The 20,664-nt window shown below is 41.8% G+C and overlaps 1 protein-coding gene across 1 annotated transcript; it reads left to right on the forward strand.

Moving 5' to 3' along the window:
• The first annotated feature begins 150 nt into the window (after nt 1–150).
• On the forward strand, nt 151–19,792 carry LOC139721304 (uncharacterized). The gene is made up of 8 exons (XM_071632626.1): nt 151–608; nt 3,363–3,852; nt 4,188–4,378; nt 4,869–4,940; nt 7,513–7,632; nt 8,878–9,000; nt 11,679–11,808; nt 14,805–19,792. Exons 1-8 carry the CDS (start codon nt 151–153, stop codon nt 19,512–19,514), a joined length of 6,294 nt encoding a protein of 2,097 aa, XP_071488727.1. The 3' UTR covers nt 19,515–19,792.
• Nucleotides 19,793–20,664: the final 872 nt, after the last annotated feature.

Consider the following 20,664-nt stretch of genomic DNA (forward strand, 5'->3'; position numbering starts at 1 on the left):
ATGGAAAAGTCATCGTTTATTTATTTTAACACTAAATAGTTATACTGATTTCCAGTATGACAAGTTTCGCAAATGGCGACACCCACGCGAGCACGATAAGTCAGCGCCATATGATTAATTTCAAGCATATTAGCTCGCCTTATAGCTAAAATGCATCGGAATCTGTATCAACAAGCCGTGCGTATGCATGGTTCTGATTTGGCAGCTTTAGTAGAGGAACACCAGGGGGAAAATTTTACTTTTATTTCTGGCTTGAACGCGGAACCGAGTAATGGAGAGACAGCGGGGGACGGCGAACAGCGGGAATCTGTTGCAAGCAACGCCGAACCTGTCCCGTCGGCAATACAGCGTGGGGGCGCTAGGCTCACTGGTACTCTTCGGGACCTTGTTCAACCCCACATGAACATTGATTCCAGTGCTGAGGAAGGATCATCAAAGTCAGACACTTCTCCTGAAATATTGCCGCTTGGTGTGCCAAGGGAGTTGCACGAACCTTTCAACGAATCCAGCAAAAGTTCAGCGAAGCATAATCATGATAATAGAACAGGAGAAAATCACACTCACACTCTCACTAGCCACCACAACAGCAAAATCGAAGAAAAAACAAGGTAAAGTTAGCTGCAGCTGTACTAGACTACTACTGTAGTGTAGGGCCTAGCACTGTAGCAGAGTGTAGTGTAAACCTACCAGAATTTGGTCACTTAAGGTTTTCTGCAATATTTTTTCAACTAAAATAATACATACAAAATCATATCTACAAGTCACAACAACGAATGTTAAAGTTTAAACTTAATAATATTCTAGTCGCAATCTAGATCTAGACCTATATCAGACTTCTTTTATATATTTCAATTTTGATTCTTCCTAAATTTCAGAAAATACAAAAATAATTTAGATATCTCTATGAATCATGATATTGAACAACCAGAATCCAACTGCTATGCAGTTCGGGAAACCCACTCACAAGGGGGGCCCCTCCTTATAAGTAACCCGTCCCCCCTATAAGTAACCCCGTCCCCCTTATAAGTAACCCCCGGGGCACCCCTTATAAGGAGTCTCCACGCTTTTTTGCAATGCAACGCGAAAATGAAAGGACTGCGGCAATTCGCTTGATTATGTCCATAAAGCTTCACAAGTTTCCTAGTTACTCACGAAATTTGAGCAAAATCGGTTTGAGGCATCATATCTAAAATCATGGATTTAAATGCGATGTCAAACGACCCATGCGAATGCTGAAATGCGAGCGATTACTGGCGTGAGTGTCGCCAGGCGCGGCGGCGCGGCAATGCTTGAGTGCAGACGTGGCGACTCAGTCGTTGGTAACTAGGAAACTTGTGAAGCTTTATGGACATAATCAAGCGAATTGCCGCAGTCCTTTCATTTTCGCGTTGCATTGCAAAAAAGCGTGGAGACTCCTTATAAGGGGTGCCCCGGGGGTTACTTATAAGGGGGACGGGGTTACTTATAAGGGGGACGGGTTACTTATAAGGAGGGGCCCCCCTTGTGAGTGGGTTTCCCGAACTGTATGGCCAGAATTCATTCAGACAATATGTGCGTTCAATGTCATATCAGTGCACTTACAGGGCTACAGGTGTACATTGGCATGTAACGTTAGACTTCTACTGAAATTTTGTTTTTCTTTTGCGTATTTGCGAATGCCATCACAATCTGAGCTTGCAATGAGCCATGAGGTGAAAATCTTGCAGCAGAACGGCATATATCTCGATTTTTTTTTTTGTGTGTGTTTTTTTTTTGTCAACCCTCATTCTTAACACTGGACTTAATGCACTTGTCATTGTAATGACGCACCCCACTACCCCCGGACATGGGTGCGTCATGGTCATTTTTTGACTGACCACACGGGGTTTTTGACGGACACCACAGTCACTTTTTTGACGGACATAACGCTGCAAGTGACGAACACCACAGTCACTTTTTTGACGGACAACACGTTGAAAGTGACGCACACCTCGGTCACTTTTTTGACGGACATCCTCGGTACATTTGACGCACCCCCGTAAATACTGAAATGATTTTTGCATACGTTTTATTCAAGCAATTTCATTTTCTTTTGGTTCGTACACATAATTTGTAAAAGTTTCGGCAAGTTTCCCTTACCATGTAAGCACCATACCGTCATTCACCGTACATCACGCTGCTGCTACGATATTCCCTACAGTAGTATGTATTCTGTGCATGCAATCCATACAACTGTACATGACAATCACAGTCATGTGTGCAGAATGCGCTGTGTGTGCGCGGCCATTGCTAGTGCGGTGGATGCATACTGCTGCAGCGCAGGTAGGTACACACCACGCCACGGCATTCATATTCCCGCTCGAGTACTGCATAACTACATACAGCCTAGTCGCTGTACGTGGAGATTCGCGCAGCTAACAGCGTCGCGCGTCTGGTCGGGCTATCCCGCGAGCAGGAAATGGCATGCGGCAGGCAGTTCTTCTGCTGCTGTTTCGCAAGGAAAGGTTGAACTAAGTTGTTACATCGCTGAACAGTCCCTGGTTTGAGATTGAGTATGCATGATTTCATGGGTTAGTTGGAGGGAAAATGTAAGGAGAAAGGGTGGCTTTTAAATTCTTTGCTTGCCAGATTCTGGCAAGCATTTTTTCCTCTTATTCCAAAACGCTTCCCGACTTTGATTTTCACTTGTCGCGGGAAAGCGCTCACTGTAACTTCACTCGCGGTATGTGTACTACAGTATCCGGGACTGGTAGCGTGCAAAAATGCGTGCAGTTTTCCATAGCCAAGTAACGTACCATGACGCACCCCTCGGTTCAAAATAATGCGTGTTATTTTCCATAGCCAAGTGACGTACCATGACGCACCCCTCGGTCAAAATTTTGACCAACAATGATGGGATTTTGACGCACCCCTCGGTCAAAAATTTGACGGACAAAGCTGGTAAAATGACGAACACCTGGGTCACAAATTTGACGAACCAAACGAGGAAATGACGCACCCATGTCCGGGGGTAGTGGGGTGAGTCATTACATTGACAAGTGCATAATTCCCACTCGCTTTGGAAAAGTTGTGCCAATTTTGTATTTTTGATAGTGAAATTTAGGATTTTTTTAATGGATTTTTGGAGGTGACTAGAACCCTAAGGGATTTTCCAGTTGTGAATGACAGTGCCACTGTGCCAGTCTGTATGCGTATGTTGTGACAATAGGATATGCTGGCTTGTGATTAGTGATACGTGACCGAAAGATTGGAGTAGTATACAGTACAAGTAAGGCTGTTAAAGGAAAAAAATATATTTACAATCCTGAAATGGTCACTGTGCACAAGTGTTTGCAAAGAATATCTGTGATACACATACATGTATTCTGTCTTTAATATTTCAGCAACACCTTTGCGTCGAGATTGCGCACCTTCATCGCCAAGAAAGCAGATGTCCTCTTTCAGCCTGCTGCAACCCAAGAACGTGACCAGTCACCTTGCGTCGAGGACAGCGAAGATTTGGACTACTATGCCATCCTTCCGCCGGCGGAGCAGTTCATGGAGGTGCCGCCGGACGACGTCCGGAAACGGCTCTTCGAGATCCTCAAGGCGGGGGACATCATCGGCGGATCTATCATCGCCATCAAAGACTTTGGGATGTTCATCCGCGTGCTCTGCCTGTGTGGGCAGGGCTCCCGCTACATCCAGAATTGCGACGTGGTCGGGCTGCTGCCAAAGGGCGAGCTTGGCGACAGGTTCTCGCAGAAGGCCGAGCTGGAAGACTTCAGGGTCATGGATGTTGTGAGATGTCTGGTGGTCAAGGCAGACCCTGTCAATGAGAAAATTATCTTGACCATGAAGAATGACAAGGAAGATAATGAGGCTTATCCACTGGTATGTAGTACACCCCAATCCTTTAACTTGTCCATTCTCTGATGATAACCATTATAAGAAATAACTTAAATTAGCAAATAAAGTAATTTTTTGGATGACTTGGCATGAATATCACGAGCACAATCTAGTGTTTATGGCAGATTTATGAAAGTAGTGTATTAGTTACCAAGATTATGTCTTGTATCAGTCCATCGCAGTTTGTTTAGAATCACATGAAGTATTTGCCAGTGACAGAGATGGAATGTACAGACTGTATGTAAAGCATGGCTCAAGCAAACTGAGAGTTACTGGGCAGATGTTATGTACTAATGCTGCTGCATGTCTGCTTCTCACAGGGCATCGTCAACGAGGGCGCACTTCCCGTCCACTATCGCCGCTCCCAGACCCAGCTGGACACTGGAGAGTCATATGATGAGATGCTGGACAACACACTGGGCTTTGACAACCCATCAAACGTTGCGTATCTTGCTGACATCTTGCACATCGATGACAAGGACCCTCCTTCCCTCATGACAAGTCTGCAGAGGTAAATATTCTTCGTTCATACACAGCTCTGTGCCATCTGAGAGTTCTACGGAAAATGTGGTTTATTTTTTGGGGTCATCCAGCCAGGCTGGTACATGTATGTTGCTGCCATGATGACACAAATGTCTACATTCATTGTTATTTATAGCAAATGAATCTATGATATCAGCAAACTGATGGGTCCAAAGTATCTTAATGTCAAGGATATTCTTCAATAACCTGTTTTAGGTCTGTAAAGATCATTTTGATCCCATCTCACCTTCCACCTCCTGAGGGAGTTTTTTTTTTTTTTTTTTTTTTAAGGCACCACTTGCTGCTGCATCTTATAGACTTTGCTAGCTCCAGAGGCTGTTTGCTACCCGATGGTTTCCATCTCGAAGGAAATGAATAGAAATTGAAATTGAAATTGAAAGTGAAATTGATGTTCCCACCAAACAGTGTAATCTTCTTACTACCTTTGTGTATTGATTCCCATAACTTTATACTTCCAGCTCAAAGTTCCCAGTGGAAGAACATGCAGAGGCCCTCAGGAAGTGGCAATCTCACAAGTGGTCCATGGAAAGGTAAGCAGGTAGCAGACCAAAGCATGAAGGCTTCAGTTAAATGGATGGTACAGTTTCAGTTGAGGTGGACTTCAGGTTTCCAACTTCTTTTTATGCCTCCGCCACGAAGTGGTGCTGGAGGCATTATGTTTTCGGGTTGTCCGTCCGTCCGTCCGTCCGTCCGTCCGTCCGTCCGTCCGTAATGAATTTTGTGGCAAGTGTAACTAAAAAACCGTTTGAGGTATCCTAATGAAACCTGGCGTGTGTGTGTATTAGGGGGTGAAGTTGTGCCTATCAACTTTTGGGTGCACATGCTCAAGGTCAAAGGTCAAGGTCAAATACGTAAAATTTCACTATTTCCTCCATATCTATGCATTGCCTGAAGAAATTTTCTTGAAACTTAGTGTATACATGTATTACCCAATTAAGATTCTCTGGTGAAAGTTTGAGGTCATGAGGTCAAAGGTCAAAAGGTCAAGTAAAAATATTAAAATTTCACTTTTTTCTCTGTACCTTGGAAATCGTTCAAGGTATCTTCATGGAACATAGTATATATACATGTACTGACTGGCAGTGATTATCTAGAGAATTTAGGGTTCATGGGGTCAAAGGTCAGGGGTCAAAGGTCAAAGGTCAAGGGAACACTTCAAAATTTTACTATTTCCCTCATATTTATGCAATGCCAGCAGGATTTTTTTTTTTTTTACACTTGGTGTATTCATGTATAACCCAATAGAGATTCTCTGTTAAGTTTTTTTTTTCTTTTTTTGCCTAAAGGTCAAAATGTCAAAGATCAAGTGAAAGTGCTGAACTGTTTCCTTCATATCTAAGAAATGGTTCAAGTTATCTTGAAACTTATTACATATTTATGCATGTTCTGCCTGACTGATTATCTTAATATGAATTTTAGGGTCAAAGGCCAGATGAAAATTACAACAATTTACTATTCAATACCTAAATTGCACTTTTTCTCCATACCTTGAAAATTACTCAGTGCATAAACTTATGAATGGATCAAAGTCAAGTTAAAGTTCTTAAATCTCCAAATACATGCTCTCCTATTCATCCAATTAAACCTACGTCAAGGAAGGTGAACATTCAACACATTTGTGACAAAATTGTCATTTTAATATTTTGCCAATTTTGTGAAAATGTAATCACAAATTGTCCACATGTACTATAGACCTATTAGGAGAACCATGCATTATGGCGGAGGCATACCAATCGCCATAGCGACATTTCTAGTCGGAGTTCTAAGAGGAGTTCAGAGTTTATTTGATGAAAATTGGTTTTTAGATAGCTGAGATATCCAAAACAAAGCAATCCTGATAAAAGATGGGACCCACCTTTTATTAGGATCACTTTATTTTACTTGTGTTTTGGATATCTCAGCCATTTCAAAAAAGATTTTCATCAAATAATCTTTGAATTCCTCTTAGAATTGTATGCTCTTTAATATTTCATGAATGATTTGTGGTTATATCGCACAAAGTTAAAATCTTAATCCCCAATTCAGCCAAAACTGTACCATCCCTTTAAAAGGAGCTACATGTGTTTCTGCAGACATTTGAAACTGATGACAAACTTTGTGTGATGCTGCAAGCAGGTATACTCCAAGTAGTAGTGGGTACATGTAGATCTGATAGATGGCTCAGAGGTTAATGAAGTGGTTGGGAAGTGTGCTCAGACAAAGAGTTATGGCAGAATGATGATCCATAGAATACCTATTGCAATTGTAGTTTGAGGACAGTAGTCATTATTTGCTAGACCTCTTGTTAGCCAAAAAAAGTAATGATATGAAAAGGGCACTTGCAGCAGAAGTGCTTGTGTTCTGCTGTGTCTTGCATACATGCACGTTTAGCAGCAGTCAATATATTTTTAAGCTTCTGTTTGTATTCACCGTGCATTCTACACCTTGTATATCCTCAGATGTTCTGAAAAAACCCCCAACAAAATCTAGTTGTCTTTAACAATCAATACACAAACTAGAGATAATTAGCTGAGTGTGTAAATGCATACATAGGCCTAAGCAGTATTACAGATAATAATGAGCTGTAACTGTGTGCTGCAATTTTTAAGCCATATATATATATATTCCTGGTCAATTGTCGGATTGTGACTATGATATACAGCTTCATAATTTGATGTTGCATCTGCCACTGGTTGTACTATTCCTGTCCTTCCTGTACCTGCCCCCTCATCTTGCTGGCAGAAATATGTTGACAAAATGACAGTCTTACACTAACATTTTGTGTGCCCGTATGCATATACTTAATCATTACATGATGTACGAAATTTCCAGAAGTTGTTAAATGTCACAATTGAGATATTGGAATATGTTTTGGCTGTACCCATGTACCTATGTTTCACACACAACACTTTTGAATGCTATGAAGAGATTGCAGAACTGTATTGCTTTGAGCATAGTGTTTTCATCCTGACCATGTATTCACAGGAAAAGATGACCCAATTTCTCCCTGATTTCTCCGAAAATTTTGAAGCAACACACCAGGATGACAGCGTCTAGTTGTCATTGAAGAGTGGCTTTAATTGCCATATTGTTGTATGCATGTTTCCTTTTACTCTGCTGCAGTGTTGCCAGAGGTGTGGAGCACTTCAAGGCCAGCAGACACATCGAAGCCATGCAGCAGCTGAACCGAGCCCTCGAGATTGACCCAGAAAACGTGGAGGGACTCGTCGCAAGAGGAGCTCTGTAAGAATCTCTTGCCTTATCAGTGGCCAATCCAGGAATTCCGCAAAGGGGGGGGGGGGGGGGGGGGGGGGGGGGGGGCGCAAACAATATTTCTGATGCTACTTCCGGATTTTATCTCATTTTTTTTCTTTTGTTTTCTTTTGTTTTGACAACAAATAAAGAGGGGGGGGGGGCACGCCCGATACGCCCCCCTCTGGATCCGCCACTGCTTATGCTTTGGTCTTCTGCATGTTCTGGACTCTTGGGCCGCATTTGAGCACTCAGAAGCAAACCAAAGCGCACTAATCTATTATCTATAATCAGCATTTGAGCTCTCAGTATGGAACGGTACACTGTAGCAGTGTTTCAGTGCTCCTGTAGCACGGGTTTGGTATGGTACATTTTAGGAGAGTGCTTGAATCCACCCAAGTTCTTCCTCTGTACTTGTGCAGTTGTCATGTTTTCTTCTTAGGAGCAAAAAATATATTCGTCTGATGCATGTTGGTTGTTCGATTCATTGCAAGGACTCCTAACTTAGCTATCAAACAACTAATGTTGACTTTGGAATAAATTGTATCTGTTTTGAAGTTTGTCAAAGCCTTAAAAGGATTTTGCATAAACACCAAATATGTACACCAAACAAGAACTTATGGTGCAACGCAATAGGTAGTGCTGGATAAGTAAATTACACTGAACATGTTTGACAGACTCGTGCCATGCCAGAGTACAGTTGTAGTACTCACCAATGCCAGGAAGACATGAAGCATATTAGCACAGATTGAACACTGATCTTGTAATGACAAGTTTTGATAGCACCCAGCAAACACAGAGTAGAGAAAGCAAACGCTGTTTATGTTGCAGTGAATCACAGTGTTGATGTGACCTTTAATGGGAACTCTCTTAAAACCTGACTTGAAATGTCACTTCCTCAAAGCACCAATAAAGTGTTTTTTGTTTTGTTTTGTTTTGTTTAAGTACAAAATAACATTTTTGCTTCATTAAAAAGTGGAAGAAACTTTCCGGGACACCCTTAGTTCTGTAATTTCTAGTCAGTTTAAACTGGTAACAGTTTTCTCTGGTCTCGCTATGTCAAACCTAAGCATGCAGAAAACAATATAGTACATTGTTCATTTTACTAATTTGATAGATTGATGGAGTATAATCCTTCAATCTTAATTCATTATATCACTCATGATCAATTAATGTTTCATGCTCTTCTCTCTTCATCTTTCTTGTTTGTTTGTTTGTTTGTTTTTTCACTTTTAGATATGCTAATCAGGATAATCTTTCTAAGGCCATCAAGGATTTTGCTGAGGCCCTCCGGTTGAAACCATCCCATAAGAATGCCAACAAATACATGTGTGAAACGCTATTCGAGAAGGGGAAGCAGTAAGTATCTTGGAGGCTGATCTGGGTACATAATGAGGTTGATTTAAAGGACAAGTCCACCTCCATATACACGTTGGTTGAGAAACTGCAAAATATTCGGCGTATACAGTATATTAAGGATAATATTATTCCCCCTGCGTTCTGAAAGAGGCAAGTCAAGTGCTCTTTTATTATACGAGAAAAGTGAAAATATCTTGTATTTTCTTGATATTTTCTTTATATCATTCCATGCTTGTGACATCAAAAGCTGCAGTAGTCTTCTCATCCAGCAACGGCGTCATTGAAACTTCAAAAATTCATAACTTTTGAATGGATTTTCTCAAACTTTCACATGCTAGCCTGGAACCATTAAACTGCACATTACTTGAATATGAGACCATTCCGAAGCTAATGATTTTCACACAACAATAGATATATAATGTACTCTTAAATGAATCCCACAAGAATTGGAACAATCATCCCCCAGCATTCCCACTGATTCCCACTGATCAGTTACTAGCCATCCCCTTTAAGTACAATTTTTGATTACCCTTATGTTTCATGGAATGTCTATCATACCTAGCACAGTATCTCAGGTATTTTCTAAAGCTTCTGACATTTTAACCAGAAATCATCAAATGGTATTTGGGAATTTAGAGGATGGTGGGGTCGGCGTTGCGAGTTTTTTGTATTAACATGTATACAACTTCATGTAGAGATGCAGATATATTTAACTAGCAAATAGAAACTAGTGACTCTAAATGTGGTAGATCCTTCCATTCTTGCTCAATATAGTCGCAGAAGGAGGCCCGCTGACAAGTTTTCACTTTTTAGCTCACCTGAGCCAAAGGCTCAAGTGAGCTATTGCAATTATATTTTATAGCTCTTCGTCCGTCGTGCGTCGTCCGTCATGCGTCGTCCGTTGTGCGTCGTCCAGCGTCCGTCGTGCATAAACTTTTTACATTTTCATCTTCTTCTTGAGAACCCCATGACTGATTTCCAACAAACTTGGCAGGTAGTATCCCGAGGGGGCTAGGATCTCAATTTGTTCAAATGGGCACCATGCCCCACCTAGGGGGCCCGAGTGGGGCCCAAACCCCCCAAATTTAAGGAATCTTAAAAAATATTCTTCTCTAGAACCAGAAGTGATAGAGCTAAGTTAATACTATGAGTTAGTACATTGATGACTGTAGTTTCAACTTTGTTCATGGCGGAATCAGGGGTGCCTCCCTTGGGACCCATGGAGGGGGTGGGGGTCCTAATGGGGCCCAAATTGTACATTTTCATCTTTTTCTTGAAAGTGCCATTATTAATTTTCACCAAACTTGGTAGGTAGCATCCCTAGGGGGGTAGAATCTCATTCCCGTCAAATGGGCACCATAACCCGCCTGGGGGCCCCAGGGGGACCTAAATTGGGGCCTAAATTGTACATTTTCTTTATTTCTTGAAAATGCCATGATGAATTTTCACTAGACTTGGCAGGTACTTTTAGCATCCCTAGAGGGATAGATTCTCAATTCTATCAAATGGGCACCATGCCCCACCTGGGGGCCCCGAGGGGGGCCCAACCCACCCCCAGTAAAGAATCTTTAAAGATTTTTTCTATAAAACCAGAAGTGATTGTTTAAAAAGTTAATACATTGAGTCAAAATATTGATGACTGTTGTTCCAAGTGTGTTCATGGCAGAATCAGGGGTGTTCCCCCCTCCCCATTGGGACCCAAGGAGAGGGATGGGATGTGGGTCCAAATAGTGATGTAAATTGTGCATGTTCAGAATCGTTGAAAACCCCTTTGTGAATATTCACAAAACTTGACAGGTACATGTAGCATGCTAGGTCAAGATCTCAATTTGTTCACTTGGGGGACCCAAGGGGGCCAAATTCCCCCCCCCCCCCCCCCCCCCGCCCCCACCCCAACATTAAGGAATATTTACTATTCTTCTCTAGAACCTGAAGTGATAGAGCAAAGTTACTTTGAGTTTGTACATTGATGACTGTAGTTCCAAGTTTGTTCATTGCGGATCCAGGTCTGCCCCTCCAAGTTTCCAATGTTCTTAGGTAAGAGTGTGCAAGAATGCATGGAAGGTGAACTTGCAATACTCAGGTGAGCGCGTGACCCCCGGGTCTCTTGTTCACTTTGCTTCTTTCCTTCCTTGCGTGATATTCTCACTTTGTTTATTCCATTAAGTGTAAGCACAAAACAAGTTTTGATTGCCAGTGACCCATTTCATTGTGAGTGTGTTTGTATGTGTGCGTGCGTGTGTGTGTGTGTGTTTTAGGCTGCCATCAATTATCGAGCACCTGCTCAGGATGGCAGAGACCTGCCTTTATATTTTTTTCTCTTTAATTAAAATTAATTTTTCTGTTGACTTCTGCAACTTCTATGTATTTGTTCAAATATTTCGAATACTATGACTTATATACTTCATATTTATTATGTACATTTCTGTTCAAATGTATTGTTGTTTTATGTATAATTTTCATGCAGAAATAAAATCAAACTGAACCTGAAACTGAAGTTCCCTACCCCTTGCCTGAAACTAAAGATTGTGGATGTGTTGACGTGTTATAAGGGACAAGCTAATTTTGCTATAACACACACTTCCCACGGAAATTTGCCCCTACCTGAGTATATTTGGGACTAGTCTTCAGCAGGTTAACAAGCCATGAGAATTTGGTGTTTTGTTTCTTGCTACCAGATGTGAGGAAGAAAATGACCGGGAGAAGGCCATAGAATGCTACCAGAGTGCCCTGGACCTGAATCCAGACTTTGAGGAGGCCCGGACCTGTCTTCAGAAACTCACCAAAGTGTCACGACGGGTGAGTTCTGTAGGAAGGGTTATACAGAGAGAGAGGATGAGAGAAACGAACAAACAAAGAATGATGGAAGTATTTCATGTGCAGTCCAACCTGGATTATCTGGCTGTCTCTTATCTGGACTTCTTTATCATTCAGACATGTTTAAGCAGTGAAGATGGAAAAAAAAAACAACAACAAAGTGATTTCAAACTCTATTAACCTTAACTAGGCCGGGCTATTTAGGTAGTTGATAGAGCCGGGGGGGCCTCCCAGGCCCCCCCTCCAGATCTCGGCCGTCGACCGCGCGATCGCAATGAAAATTGGCACACACATTGCCTATGATGTAATCTAAAATACCATGAAGTTAATTTTTCAAAAAATTAACATTTATGCGAAATTATGCTAATTTATGCGTAATGATGCATGAAATCAGACTATTTGGTATAAATCACAAAATAGAGCTCAAAACAGGCACCTTTTTTGTGTAAATATTCTTTTTAGTGTCCTTAGCAAATGTAATTTTAAAAAAATTGTGATATCAGAAAAAATTCTGAAGTATTTTATTGTTTTTTGAATTATGTATTTCTTTGCTTTTTCGACTTTACATAAATGTATGTTTTCCATTGTTTTTTCGATGAAATTTGTCTGCGACATTGCTCCAAACAAGAAAATATGTTATTCATTGATTTTAATCGATAAAACACCAAAATAATGGTGTTTTGTGAAATTTGCCTGTAAGCACAGTTTGCATTGAAATTGTACACGAATTCACGTTTTTGAGCAATTTTTGGTCTGACATACATGTACATATATGCGTAACTTCGGAACCGCGCGCCCGGGCGTCGCAAATTTGGTGTCAAAAGATGTGGGAGACTCAAAAGAAAAAAGTCATGAAACGTCGCGGCGATAGCTTTTTGCGATTGCGATACATCGTGTGGAACGTCGAGGGGGGGCCTCAGAGGCCTCCCCCCCAGCCAAGTTAGGGTTAAAACTCCCACAAAACTCCCGCAATTCCCAACAGAGTTAACATACATTCACACTAACTTTTCATTGTGAGGAGACATGATCAGAAATGTATATTTAGAAACAAAATATTCAACATGAGGACCAATAACTGACTCTAATTTTTAGCAGGCCTGTATAGATTACTCCACTGTTGCCATGTACGCCACCTACTTAGCTACCACTAGATTGGCAGCTGCATGTATACATGTGTACAAATCGCTTATCCAGATGGGTGCTGGTCCCAACATTGCTAAAAAACAGAGGTTGGACTGTATGTATATCTTCATCATTTGCCACCTTGTTAGCCAAAGGCTCATGTGAGCTATTGTGATTGCTCTTCGGCGTCCATAGTGTGTCGTTCTTCGTGTGTAAATTTTTTACATTTTCACCTTCTTCTTGAAAACCCCAGATCCCCCTAATTTAAGGAATCTTTACAAATCTTCTTCTCCAAAACCAGAAGTGATAGAGCCAAATTAATACTATGAGTTAGTACATTGATGTCTGTAGTTTCAAGTTTGTTCATGGCGGATCCATGGGTGCCCCCTTGGCGCCCTGGGGAGGTCCAACCCCCTCCCCCATCAAATGAAAGAACATTTAACAATCTTCTTCTCTGGAACCAGAAGTGATAGAGCTGAATTAATGCTATAACTTAGTACATTGATGACTGTAGTTTCAAGTTTGTTCATGGCAGAGTCTGGGGTACCCCTCTTTGTTCCAAATGGGGACCTAAATTCCTTTTTGAGAATGCACTATCAAATTTTCTCCAAACTTGGTAGGCATTATCGCTTGGGTGATAGAAAATATATCAATACAAATGGGCACAATTCCCCAAAATCGTTTACCTATTTCCTCTACTTAGTCTGCTCATTCTTTGTTTCCATTTTTTACATCTATGTCTTTCTCTTTCAAACCTCTTATCTTATTCTATTCTGCCCCTCATATATCCTAGATCTACCATGTATCTATCTGTCTATCAACCTAAACTATTATGCAGCCAGCCCTCTGTACTACATTCTTTGAATGCTCCATACCTAAAGTTGTTTTTCTCAAGTATCTTTTGGTATAAAAAAAACTAAGCATTGCTTCTATATATTCTTTCTCGTGGATGTGATGGAAAAAAAAAAATCGACACACCTACGACTCCATTACTTTTCGAAAAACTCAAAGCAGGTGTGTGAGTTGTGTTCTGTGTACCAACCACAAAGGTATTTTTGCATGTCACTGGAAGGCAGTATTCTTATTCTTTATAATTTTTGTGGCCCAAAAAATAAACTAAGTGGTCTACAAAGAAAGTAAGTTTGATTATTCATTGTGAATTCTAGCTGCCCAATCGGGCCAAGAGATAGCCTTATGGAGAATTTGGTGGTCGTTCACTTAGTACTGACCCCGGGCCACCAGGCAGGCTATCGCTAATGTCAAGTCCTATCATCTTGTGTAAGGAAGATTTGTCAATCAGTCATGTGTATTTCTTTAAAAAAGAAAAATGAAGAAAAAATCTGAAGTGGATGATAAAGTGTGAAACTTTTACTGAAAGATGGTTTCCTTCTTCCTTTTCTGTGCGTTGCGAACTCCCAATGATATTTGGCTTCTGAAATGTCCTGCCCTCTGCTGCCTTCTGACCATACTAAACCAAAAACGACAACCTCCATTTGATGTGTGTGGACATCACCAACAAAATGCAAATAATCAACCTGCTGCATGTCTGACTCATGGGCAATTGCCTTCCTGTAAGTATGATTCTTTGATATATCTTTTTTCATTCAATCCACACCTTTTTAACTTACAATGTTTTGTGGTCCATACATTGCAAACATGGATGCAATGAATCTTTCCACACTTTCTATGTTTTTTTTTCCTTCTACCTTTTGTGATATATTTTCCATAAAATGAATCTTGTTAATCATGTATTTGTATTCATTTCTTTTTTTTGCCTATGTCGTGACTTGTCATACCATTTGATTGAAATTTTTCTCACCTACATGGAAATATTTGGCTAGAAGAAAGCACAAAGTGATGATGAGGATGATGATAATGATGATGTTGAGGTTTCAAGCTCTTCTGAGGAATCCCCAGAGGAGCATATGTCTGCTAAGCAACTCCGAGACATGATAGATGCTGATGATGGTAAGGCATTAGCAAAGAAGAAGAAAAAGAAGAGCAAGGGCGTGAAAGAGGCAGATGGAAAAGGAGACAAAAAGATTCGAAAAGAGAAAAAGAAGATAAAGAAGAGGAAGAAGCAGGTTGAAAGTGTTTCTCCACGTGGTAAAGTTGCACCCAGGAAAAAGGAAGTGTCAAGAACCGAGTCAAGTGACTCTGACAGTGCTTCCTCATATGCAAGTCCTGAGCCCCAGGACAAAAAGACCCCCAAGTCAAGCAAAGTCAGCAAATCTGAAGAACTGAAGAGGGCGGAGAAGACGAGGATGGCTAGTAGGAAGCGTTCAAGGCAGGAGACCGCTTCGCCAGTGAGGAAAAGCCGGAGCAAGACCAGGAGAGCTGACCTTGTCCGCAGAAGTGTGTCTGATTCTTCCACCATGTCATCAACGGATGACGAGAAGGTCAGTACAAAAGAGTCGAAAAAGAGGAAAGGCAGAGAAAAGAGATCTCTGAACAGACAGAACTCCAAGAGAAACAGAGATGAGTCGGATACGTTTTCAAGTGGCTCCTCATCGTCTCCTGAAAATGGCAAAAGTGCAAACAAGAAGCATCAGAAGAAAAAAGGGTCAATCAAAGATGCCTCGGCAGAGAAAAGGAGGAAAGCAAAGGACACAGATGTGTCGTCGTCTTCAAACTCAAACGAAACATCGGAATCCCTCTCTCCATCTCCCAAACGAAAAAAGACAAAGCACTCTAAACAGACCAAGAAAAAGGTCAAGAAAAATATGAAGAGCTTGAAGAAGAGAAACGAAAGTGCCTCGGAAACATCCTCTGGACAAGAAACTGATGCAGAAGAGGTGTCAGCAAAACGGAAAGGTCACAAGAAAAAGAAGAAGAACAAGAAAAAGAAGAAACAGGCAAGGTCTCCTTCTGTATCCGTCGCATCTGGTGAAAGTTCAGAGTCTCTTGAGAGAAAAACATCTGTGGACACAAGAACACAGAAAAAAAGAGAAAAACATAAATCTAGAGATTTAACAGATGAATCACCATCACCACCCTCTGATAGTTCTATGTCGCCCCAAAAGGTTAAGCACAGCAAAGAGGGGAAACGGAAGTCAAAGAGGACTGAACAGTCATCACCAATAAGTGAAAAATCTAAGAGAAGATCAAGGTCTGTTTCTTCAGGTAACCAAGACGTATCATATGAAAAGATCCAAGAATATAGTATGAGTGAAGTCAAACTAGGCAAGAAGCGTTCCAAATCCAGTGATATGTATGCACTGAGTCTGCAAGAGCACTCCAAAAGAAAGTCATCACCAGATCCTGAAACTAAATCACTCAAAGGGCAGAAGAAAAAACATTCCAAGCATTCAAAGCATTCTTCTGATTCCGGGTCAGAGAAACAGGAAGGTAAAGTTGACAAGATCACAGAATATCAGCAATCACTCTCACCAGCCAAAGACAAGTCCAAAAACAGAGAAAAGAAGAGCAAACCAAAAGAGGATGAAGTGAAATATGAATATAAGAGGAGTGGCAGCAGGAGTGAACATTTGGAAAACAAATCAGATAGGTCACACCACTCAACAGAGAGGCATTCACCGAAGGATAAAGCAGAGGACAAAAAGAAACGGAAATCTGAGAGTGTTTCATCAAGATCGAAATCATCTTCTCCGGTTAGGAAGGTTGACAAGACAAACAAAGGTGTTGAGTCAGAGAGTGTACCCAAAAGCAGGGATGGCATCCATGAAAGCAAACAAAAAAGGTCCAGAGTGTCTAGGTCTAAATCTCCCAAATCTAAAGAGCAGGAGTCCCCAAATCATGAAACACCAGCCAGGGACAGGAAAAGGAAACGGGATGAGTCTTCCAAAATGCAACCAGTGTCCCCAGGAAGGACAAGGTCTGAAAGAACATCAAAGGACTCAGGAGAGGCTGAGGTATCTGAAAAACAGCACAGAAGAGATTCTAGAGAGAAAGCAGAAATTAAGGAGAGATCAGCATCATCAGAGAAAAGTAGAAGCCGTTCACAATCTGCTGACAAAAAGCCATCACACTCACCACGAGACAGGAAGAGGAGGGACAGTAGGCGTAGTCCATCTCCCGTCGGTGAGAGCAGCCGGCCGAGTTCCCGGGAAGAGAGGGGTGTCAATAGAAGGTCTAGAAATTCTAGGAGCTCTTCAGTTGATCAAGCAGAGAGGCGTCGGCAGTCAAGAGCAGATGACAGAAGAGAGTCAGAAAGGAAGAGGTCAATAGGCAGTGAAAGGAGTAAAAGTCGAGAGCGTGACAGGGATACGGCAAAGGGAGAGGCCAACAGGGAAAGTGCTAAAGAGAGACGTCATTCTGACGAAAGGAATCGTGGAAGATCTGAAGATAGGGACAGGCGGAGATCAAATGATAGCAAAGGTAGAGACTTCGATGAAAGACAAAGGTCATTGGATGATATGTCCAATGACAGGGACAAAGTGAGAGATGAAAGGGACAGGGATAGGAAGAAATCAGATCAGGAAAGTCACAAAAGAGAGAGATCCAATGAAAGAAGAGGAAATTCTAGGGACAGAGAAGTAAAGCCAAAGGACACCACAGAATCAAAGAAAAGAGAGAAGCCTGAGGAAAGAGACTCTAAGAATGCTGAAAAGAGTGTAGACAAGAAAGGCAGTGGAAGCAGAGGAGTGCTTGAAAAACAAACTTCTAAAGAAGGTACAGCAGTGGCGGTCTCTGAAATTCCAGTTCCTCCCGATAGTGAAGCGAAACCTCCCGCCAAGAAAGATCTGACACCAATACAATATGTAACTTCAGGCTCTTGTAAGGATGAAATCATTAAGGTGAAGAGCAAGTGGGACACTGATAGTGAAGATGATGATGATGCTTCTGGAAATGTCCAGGGCAGAAAAAGAGGGGGTGGGGGAGGAGGAGGAGGAGCCTTAACTAGTCATGGATCACAAAACCAATCCTCTCAGTTCACAGGAAGTAATGCCAGTAATTATGGACAGGGTTCAGGAGGGTATCGGAGACATGACAATTACCATTGTGATCAAAAGGGGACACCTCCCACAATAATCAGCAACCTGTTACAAGTAGGAGAAATCAGTAAGAGTCTACGCTGCATGGGATGTTTCTGTTCCCACTTTTACAATGCTCCTCTTCGACTAAGAGGGGGTTGTGCAGCTTCTCCACCCAAACTGGAGCCAGACCAGATGGATTCAGACTTGTCATGCAGCTCGACCGGTGCAGCTGATTCGGACAATGATTTGACGGCAGATCACACTGAGGGGCAGGCTAAGGGAGAGAATTACAGGTCATTATCTTCGTCAAGTGACAGAAGTTCAGTGAGCAAGAAGCGACTCAGACGTTCATCTAGGAGTCGTAGTGACAAATCTGACAGGAGTTCTGATGACACATCTTCATCATCTAGAAGCAGTTCAAGATCTTCATCTAGGTCTTCTATCTCTGACGATTCTACAAGCAGGAGCAGCAGCAGTAGCAGAAGTTCCGGGAGCCATTCTTCAACGACATCATCACGCTCTTCATCTCCACATGTTGAGGCAAGCTGTGATTCCATGCCAAGTCGAGAAGAAATGTCTGATTCACACTCCTCCAACTCAGATTCCGGCAGTGACGGTGCCTATGCACTGTTTGAAAGCTGGGAGGATTACATGGATAGTAAGGGACATTATGTTGCTAAAGAGTTGTCACATGAGCAAAGTCATGACTCACAATTGCATGACAAGGGGAAAACAAAAACAGCACCTCGAGAAACAAATGCAGGGAAGCAAGGAAGGGAGGGATCTGGTAAAAAAACACTAGATAGTAGTAGCCCAAAGGAATTACATCAACAAGAAAAGCAGAACACTGCCAGAGGTACTAAACACATACACAGCAGGAGAGATGACCATGAGAAATCACGTTTAAGTGAAGGAGAACCCATGAAACGTTCAACGGATGATAGAGAAAGACCCACCAGTCGTACTTCAACGTTAGCTGATGATGATAAAAGGGGTAGAAATGTTCCTGCAAACCCCTTGAAGCGGTACCATGAAGACACCAGGGCTTTTCATCAAACATCCTCTGGTGCTAGGAGAAAAGATGACAGCGACTATAACCCAGAGAAAAGTGGTTACAGTGACAGATACATGGCCAGAACTGAAAGAGAGAGAGAATTCTATCAGGAACAGCTCCCTGGGCATTATCCACAGTACCCATCCACAGAAGATCGAAGCAGCAAGGGTAAGAGTGAAGGAGAGTATCACTCAGAGAAAAGTTATCACAGAGACAGATACATGGGCAGAACTGAAAGAGAGAGTGAATACCATCGGGAACGCAGCTCTGGGCGCCATTCAGAGTATCACTCCAGAGAAGACCGAGGCTACTACAGACAGTCCAGGCATTACAGAGGCAGTCACGACACGACGAGGCACAGGAGGTACTATGAGAACCAGAGGGGAGGGAGGAGGGAGCGGTTTTGGAAGAGGGATGACGATGACTGGGGTAGAGGGGTGAAAGAGGTCAAGGAGAGTAGTGTGTTTTATGGTCTCGTTACCCAGTCAAGAGATAGCCTCATCTCACAGCTGTACAGTTTATCCTCCAAGAACTCGGAACCACTGTCTCAAAGTTGTCACAAGTATCGCCAGTGGTGGCTTTGACGCAAAATCAGTAATAAATGTTCAATTTGACACTATGAATGTTTGCTTGTTATTGACTTCATAATTTGGTTGTACATGTACTCTTTAACGGATTTCCCACTTGCATGAAATATAAGACTATTACGATCAGCTGCGAAGGACTCTAATACACTGGGCAAGGTCCACAAAGTTGAACTCCCACTGATACTTTATCAGTCATGTGTTTTGCCCCAAACAGTAAGTTATTATGTCTGTTCATTCTGGGAAAAACAAGTTTGGATGACTTGCATGTATCATAGGTTTTTTCACGTAGCTCACAACTTGCATGCGAGAAAATGCATTGGAACAGTCACCACATGCTCTGGGTTATATGGGCCATTTGGAGTACCCAGTGGATACTGTGCAAAGTCATCTGGTGAAAGGCAATACCTTATGCAGGGCTTGACATTAGCAGTAGCCCCGTGACCCCGGGCCATTAAGAATTGATGTCAGGCCACCAAATTTCCCCAAAGTTTATTTTTGGGTGGCCTGGTCTGGCATCTAAGATTCAAAATGAATTGTTATATTTCCTTTTATTTGGGGTTAATACATTTCTTTTTCGGGCGACCAACATTTGGTATAAGAAGATTTAAGTCCAGAACAGGCCACCAGGGGAAAAAAGGTAGTGTCAAGCCCTTCCTTGTATCAGTAGAAACTCTTTTCTGCAGCCCTGCTATTAAAGGCAACTTCCTCTGTCTCTATTTGCTATTGGTTGCTGATGTTATAGAATACTGTAGAAATTAACGAAGGACTTTTTTTTTTACCCAAGTTCCCACTGAATCAAGAAAGAAGTAAATTCTCACTGGCAACATTCCATGATTGTTTCTAGAAGCCTAGTTTGTCAGGAAGTGAAACATCTTTTTACGACCTTAGGGCACATGATATGTGTACTTGAATTTTTTTTGATATATGGTAGAAAAAGAAAGCGAGTAATGTGCAGAATACCATGTCATGCTCAATAGAGATCCAAATGATATCTTGGATTGCTGTTGGTTGTACCTATTGGATGCAATGTTGTTATTTTCATTTCATACAGATATAGATTATTTGTGCAAAGTAATCATGTTTCTGTGAGCAATAATTTACTGTCTTTTTCAATGTCTATTCTTTGTATTAAGATAACACACATGTT

Source organism: Diadema antillarum, unplaced genomic scaffold (assembly GCF_040938485.1).
Source record: "Diadema antillarum isolate AM-2024a unplaced genomic scaffold, OU_Dant_1.0 scf00000141, whole genome shotgun sequence".
Lineage (NCBI taxonomy): Eukaryota > Metazoa > Echinodermata > Echinoidea > Diadematoida > Diadematidae > Diadema > Diadema antillarum.